Source organism: Haplochromis burtoni, unplaced genomic scaffold, assembly GCF_018398535.1.
Source record: "Haplochromis burtoni strain Fernald_Lab_line unplaced genomic scaffold, NCSU_Asbu1 Contig_447, whole genome shotgun sequence".
In the NCBI taxonomy this organism is placed as follows: domain Eukaryota; kingdom Metazoa; phylum Chordata; class Actinopteri; order Cichliformes; family Cichlidae; genus Haplochromis; species Haplochromis burtoni.
This window is the reverse complement of record NW_024582808.1, coordinates 431169-438246: the sequence shown is the minus strand read 5'-3', so window position 1 is coordinate 438246 and position 7078 is coordinate 431169. Positions and strand designations below refer to the sequence as shown.

At 41.1% G+C, this 7078-nt stretch overlaps 2 protein-coding genes across 2 annotated transcripts in view; both read right to left on the bottom strand.

The window, feature by feature from the left end:
• Positions 1-3432, bottom strand: part of vsig10l2 (V-set and immunoglobulin domain containing 10 like 2) — an 11973-nt gene extending 8541 nt beyond the window's left edge. Inside the window, exons 1-4 of the mRNA XM_042213504.1 lie at positions 3125-3432; positions 2581-2877; positions 2215-2472; positions 1020-1295 (exon numbers count right to left, since the gene is read on the bottom strand). Coding sequence (XP_042069438.1) covers positions 1020-1295; positions 2215-2472; positions 2581-2877; positions 3125-3359 — 1066 coding nt within the window. The 5' untranslated portion in view covers positions 3360-3432. The remainder of the gene's footprint in view (positions 1-1019; positions 1296-2214; positions 2473-2580; positions 2878-3124) is intronic.
• A 515-nt stretch (positions 3433-3947) lies between these two features.
• On the bottom strand, positions 3948-6384 carry LOC121812150 (V-set and immunoglobulin domain-containing protein 10-like 2). Its single transcript, XM_042213503.1, has 3 exons — positions 6201-6384; positions 5256-5609; positions 3948-4237 (listed from the first exon to the last, which is right to left on the bottom strand). Exons 1-3 carry the CDS (start codon positions 6268-6270, stop codon positions 3948-3950), a joined length of 714 nt encoding a protein of 237 aa, XP_042069437.1. The 5' UTR covers positions 6271-6384.
• Between the last annotated feature and the right edge of the window lie 694 nt (positions 6385-7078).

Sequence of the window (7078 nt, the reverse complement as noted above, 5' to 3'; positions counted from 1 at the left end):
TCTCCAGAGCTGTGTAACCCCGCCTGGTCATAGTGTACGGAGTCACGTCTATCTGAGGAATGTCTGGTCCAACTGAGGAGAAAGAATATGAATTCTTTCCCTTAATCAAGAAATAAGGGACACAGGCGTGTTATGTGCAAAACTCATATTAGTCTGATAAGAAATCTTGTTTTATGCTACAGTAAGAAAATTAACCCTTACTTGATACAGCCATAACTACCAGCTTTATCAACAAAGAAGGCTTCAAGCCCAATCTTAAAAGTAGAGTAGCTCTCTGTCTCCCAAACCCAAAGAGGGAGCTGCACAGGAGAGACCCTGATAGCTAAAGGCTTCTCAGTGTACTTTAGGAAAATCTAGGAACAACAAGTAAGCCTGCACTCTGAGAGCACTCTCTTTCGGGTCAAAATGTTACTGTTAGGTTTTGAGGATGTTATGTAAATGTGTAATTAAGGGCTATATGTGAGTAGAGGGACTTTTAATTTGGTTCCTGATATTACAGAAAGCAAGGAGAAGACAGTACAGACAATGACATGGTTTTCTTGGTCCCTGTGCCACTTTCAGGATTCTTGCCAACTTGTGGGATGTGCTGTTAGTTATGGTTAACAAGAGCAGACAGCATCAGCAGGCTTCTGCAGTTGGCTTTGGCCTCTTTCAGCAGGATAGAGGCACCATGCCACAAAGTAAAAATGTTTCAGGAATGGTTTGAGGAGCACAACAACAAGTTTTGTCGGTGATATAAGTCACATCTATGGAGGCCCTATCTTGCAACGTATGGGAATTAAAGGATCTGTTGCTAAAATCTTGGTGCCAGATACCAGCGCATTCTCTTTAAATTTAATCAGACATAAAATATCAAAGAAAAAACTGAATCATGCTGGGTACTAAAAAAAATCCAAGTACAGAAAACAAAAATTTCGCTTACTTGTGGTCTGTAACAGTTGTTTGCTTTTAATTGCTTGTAGTTTTTTAATGTATTTACTGAAAACTTGTTTTAAAAATGTTTATATATTAAAACTCACACAGAGTGTTCAGCCACAGGCGGTCAGATCTCTCGCTGTTGACGGCGTTGCTGGCAACACAGCGGTACCAGCCAGTGTGGTTGCGGTTGACATTGGTCATGTTGATGATGCTGCTGTTGCCCAGTGCGAAGGTTGTGGCGTTACCATTGTAGGTTTCATAATGCCAGGTGTACTGGATCGGTTCCGTTCCATTTTCCACACTGCAGCGCATCCACATTGAAGATCCTTCCACTGGAGAAGTATTACTCATCAGGATGTAAGGCTTACTGACAGGCACTGTGTTTAAGACAAAATCATACATGCAGGTCTGTTGAAGAAGAATATTGTCACATTTTTGACTAAAAATATGGATTATATGTTAACCTCTGGTATGTAAGCTTTAGTCAAATCCAGGTTCAAACCTAAGAAAGGGGTCAAAGACTTCATAATATTTGTCCCAAAGTTTTTCTCAACCAGTATAATTTTGTTCTTGGTTTGACCAGACAACATCTGTAATGGCCTGCTCATATATTAAAATGCAGATTTAATAGGAAATATAAAGCATGTTTACAAACTGGTAAAATAAATTCTTTTGGTCTCTATGTATGCAGTAGTTTCTCTATTCATGACAGCTTTCCTGTTTTCCTGTCTTCCTCTCTTCACCCCAAACTGTCGATGCAGATGCCCGACCCTTAGTAACCCTGTTTCTGCTTGAGGCTTCTTCCTGTTAAATGGGAGTTTTCCCTTCCCACTGTCGCCAAAGCGCTTGCTCATAGGGGGTTATATGATTGTTGGAGTTTTCTCTGCTTTCTTTATATTATTGTAGTGTCTATCTTACAATGTAAAGCACTTTCAGACAACTCTTGTTGTGATATGGTGCTTTATAAATAAAACTAAATTGAATTCGTGTGGTTGAGCAAATTCGTATGATGAGCATTTGTTATAACGAAGCATCACTCAGATAAACGTGACATATTTTAACTTATTCTATGTAACATCCTGAATTAGAAAATAAAATTTCAAATAAATTAATAATGGCATTTACGTTTTATTCCTTCCATTAAAAAGGTCTAAAACATGTCTGAAATTGTACATGAAGTTGTCACAATTCAAAGGCTTAAAATTTTAAGGATCCTTTAAAATCTTTGTGCAATGTTTGTGTAGAAGTGATAACATGGTTCTCAGATTAAGTAAGCTGAACATCACCCGCACCGACCCAGTGTGAGGCTGCAGGTCTTGGATTGAACCAGAAGTGGGTGCCTGGCATAGCAGGTGTAAGGTTTCCCGCTGTGAGCTGTCCCGTACGGAAGGATCAGGATGTTGGAGTTTTCTTTTCCACCCCTGCTCTGGCCCGCAGGTCCCTCCCACCACACCAAGGCTTTAGGGAACCCTCCTTCCCAGGAGCAGGACATCATGAAGTACTGTTTGTCATTAGTCCCGTCAACAAAACACACTGGCTCTGCAGGGGGAATATCTGATGGAGGATAAATCAAATGAGTGATGTTGAAAGTGTATAATCTTCACATTTACTCTCTCATTTGTTTAACTTTCTGTTGTTCTTTGTTGACATTTCTGCACCCACATGTGCGTGTGCTGCACTGTGTCGACTGTTTCAAGGCAGGATGGGAGCCCACGCACGTAAACAAGCTGTTATTAGAAGTCGGGCCTCCAGAGGGCAGTGAGATTGCAGTGCTGATGAGGATGGTAGTGTTGGAGGCTGAACTTGTTTGCTGGGGTGTGTTGAACTGATCTTGTATCAGGTCTCCAGTCCAGTGGAGGGAAGGTGAGGGGAATCCACCAGGCCAGGAACACAGCAGCCGCAGAGAGGTGTGATTCAGGGCCGGCTCCACAGAACAGGACGGGGAGCCATCTGGGGGGTCTGTGGGGGGAGAACATATGAAGTTAGAAGTTGGTAGGATATTCATGAACAAGAAAGATGAAAATAAAAGTTGTTTGTAGTGTTTTATTAAAAATGTGAAATTGTGATTTTAATGACATTGTAGTGTTTTATAATCCTGGTAAATGCAGTACAGCGATGGAACAGCTCAGGTCAGTGGAGCATACAAGGATTGACAGAGGAGTAAGATGATTAATAGCATGGTCACGAGGTCAGAGGTCACACTCACAGTAGACAGTCAGGCTGATGGTGTTATTGGAGCTGGTGTTGAGGTAGGTGTTCTGTGCCAAACAGGTGTAGTCACCAGTGTGCATACGGAGGATCTTGGTGATGGTGAACTTCTGCCCAGTATAGACCTGGGAGCTGTTGTAGAACCAGACGTACTGACTGGCTGGATTGGACTGGGCCTGACACAGCAAGGAAACAGCCTCCATCTCCAGAGCTGTGTAACCCCGCCTGGTCATAGTGTACGGAGTCACGTCTATCTGAGGAATGTCTGGTCCAACTGAGGAGAAAGAATATGAACGCAAATCAAGAAATAAGGGACACAGGCGTGTTATGTGCCTGTGAAACAAAGAAATCTTTGTTTTATGCGACAGAAAGCAAACCAACTCTAACTTGATCCATCATTAACTACAAGCTTTATCAACAAGGAAAGCTTCAAGCCCAAGCCCACATAACACAGGCGTGTTAAATGCAGATTACAGAAAGCTAATAAGAAATCCAGTTTAAAGTAGGACTCTTACTTAGTTTTACATTAGCAGTTGAGACATACAGCAGCTAAATTAACCCTAATATGTGTAATTCCCTAAAAATTCAGATAATTGCATAATTTTTGTACTGTGATCAGCATTTTTTGAATTTGGGGATAAAAGCCAAATTCTTAACAGGGCATTACTTTTTTTTTTAGATGGAAACAATACAGAAGTAAATAAATTTAACTGAAAAATGCTCAAAACACCTTCAGTGCATTAAGTTTTTACATACTGATACTTTCTTTTAATTGTTAAATGAAGAAATGAATAACAAACGAAGAAATAGGTCTGCCTGATCTAATTATACTCACAGAGGATGTCCAGCCATAGACGTTTGGAGCTCTCGCTGTTGACGGCGTTGCTGGCCACACAGCGGTACCAACCGGTGTGATTGCGGTTAACGTTGGTCATGTTAATAATGCTGCTGTTGCCCATTTCAAAGGTTGTGGCGTTACCATTGTAGGTTTCATAGTGCCACACATACAGGATCGGTCCAGTCCCATTTCCCACACTGCAGTTCATCCACACTGTAGATCCTTCCACTGGAGGAGCATCGTTCACGAGGAGGTAAGGCTTGCTGACAGGCACTGTGGTTAAGATAAAGTTACACACGTGAAGGTATGTTTACCGTCTTCACTGAAAATGAGTCACAGTGTTCAATAAATAACACAATCTTCAGCTTCGAAGAGGCTTTGATATCAGTTAATCTTCCCAAGGCTCCTCAGTACCAAGGACCTCATTTTTGCACTTATAGCCCAGTCACAAACATCACACCCTTCAACTCCATTATATACTTTATCACACCACTTTTGATTGTTAATGCACTCTGGCTGTTGTCTTTCTTCTGTCAGGAATGCTTGATGGCATGTTTAAGAGAACGTGTCAGATTCTAACATATTTCAGAGTCTCCATCTGCACCTCACTGCCTGGGACCTGGGCCTGTTTTTGTGTCTTCCGATGTAGTCACAAGGCCAACAGCAACTCCTGTTTAATCTGTGCTTGTAGTAGTAGAGACCTGAGACAAGTACAACAAACAAGATAACTGCTGCATGCACAAGGAGGAGGATCTGGTCTTTGCCTGCAAAGACAAACAGCCTGGCTCACAGTTACCTTCTTGGTAATTTTCTGAGCAACCAAATACATAAGCTCTCCTCTTGTATCGCTCTAGTGGAAACCACGTTTCCACTGCAAGTCTCTTTGGAAACTTCTTTGAAAAACATCTTTCACTACGTTGAGCAGCAAAGCGAAATACTGCCATTGATGGCTAGTAGCTTGAATCAAGAATCACTGATCACAGCAGGTGACACTGACAAGCATCTTGGAATTTATGGCAGGCTGTGTTGACCAACTGAGCTCCAAAACTGTGTGTAGGGTGATATGAAAAAAGGGCCCACACCTGTGTGGACATCAAGGTGTCACTTTATGCCTTCACTTTCTTGGCCTCCACATTTGGAGTACTATTCTCTCTTTCGTGATTCTTGGGTAATGCTGTCTTTATATGTACATATTAAGCCGATGACGTTTTTCACCTTGTGCAGACTAGCTCTTTTTTGCCGTGATCTGAGAGTGTTTAGGAAGAACATTGTTTCTGAGGGGAGTTCTTACCTCGAACAGTCAGATGGACATAGTAGTAGTAGACTTTGGCCTCCTGTGCTATGTCATAGAAGGCCTGGCAGGTGAATAAGCCATGTGATGCCAGAGGGAGCTTCTCGATCTTTAAAGCTGAGCTGTTTGAGATGACTGTTGGTTGGCCGAGTGTCTCAGCCAACTTCTGGGTCTTTATTCCTTGACCCACATTATACACCACAGCCTTTATTGCTTCAGTGCCGGGTTTGGTGAAGCTCCATATATACATGTCAGGCACGGTGGTACCACACTCCAGGGTCACCGCGTTGTCCACCACCCCATACACACTGGTGTCCTGGTACACCACCTCCCCTTTATGATTGATCTGCACATCTGGAGGAGGCAGAGGATACAATGGCCAATGTGTGTGAGTACAATGTGTGTGGGTCCATAAAATAATGGACCCACACACAAACACTTTGTTTGTGAGTGTCTATTAAGCAACAGGAGACGGTGGTGTCAAATGCCTGGTCAGTGTTCGGTTGCAGGATTGATTACACAGTCAGTTTCAGAGGCAGTGTAATGTTATAAAAAGCAATTCTAATATTTTTTTAATGCCAGATTCAGTTTTCAAACACATTTTCTTTCTTCTTTGTTTTTAATTTCATCTGCAAGGTTCTGTATATCATCATTTGATCCATGTGAGACAAATACAAACAGATTTATCCATTTTTCTGTTTAAAAAACAGTACAAAAGTCTCAAATTTTTTTGAGCATAACGAATTTTGAAATGTGACAGAGAGTAAAAAATACCATAGAAATTGTAATAAGTCTTTACTAGTTTGTCTGTTATGCAATAATTCCAACAGAATTGCAGGTACTGAAGTACCTACTTAGGTGATGTTATAATAATCAGTGTCTGATGTTATGTAGACAATAACAATAAAAGTGTAAATTAATCCACGGACACTGGAAAACTCTTACCATTTGCCCCCAAAGTGACCAGACTGGTAGTTAGAAACAGAACAGCCAGTCCTAGCAGTGGTGCCACCATGGTATCATGATGATCTTGAGTCCAACAACTTCTTTACTCCAAAAAAATGTGTTTGAGATTGAAAGGTGAATATTTCGTGGCCCTGAAAATAGCCTGCCCTCAGGTGCCTGAGGCTTTCATCGTTCTGTCTTTCTGATGCACGAGTTTCTCGGGGAATCCAGTTGCAGAGACTGACTTCACAAGACTGAGAGCAGGAAGGGACGAAGGATCGGTAAACTGATTTAGACTGAAGTATTAATGGGTTTTTCCTTTCTCTCTGTCCGTCTTTGTTTCTCCTGCTGGTTTAGAATATCAGTTATACCAAAATCATCTATTATGCAAGATATATGCATGAGTGGATGGGTTAGCCTTTCACGCAACTACTCATACAGCCAAGGCTGCACTGGATGAAGCTGACATTCCTCTACACGTCTTTCACATGTGAAAATCTCACAGAGGTTTTACTGTAATGAAATCCTTTTTTTTTTTTCATATTCATAGAGTGCAGTTTTTCTTTTATTTTCTTACATCATCCTCTTCAAGCTGTGACCAAAGTGGGAATGCTGATCAATGTTATCAACAGTCATTTTCATATAGCCTCGCAGAGGATGCACTCAAAGCTCAGGGATAAAAAAAAAAAAAAGGGGGGGATTAAAAGAGATTAATATCTTCTTATATTTTCTTTGTCCTTTGTTTTTCTTTTAGTGTCAGCTTAAATACAAAAATATCTTGTGCAAAAAACAAGAGGTTTTAATGATTTAGTAGGCGAGGATCTCAGCAAAAATATTCATTTGTATAGTCAAAGTATGATCAAACAATGTTTTTTTTA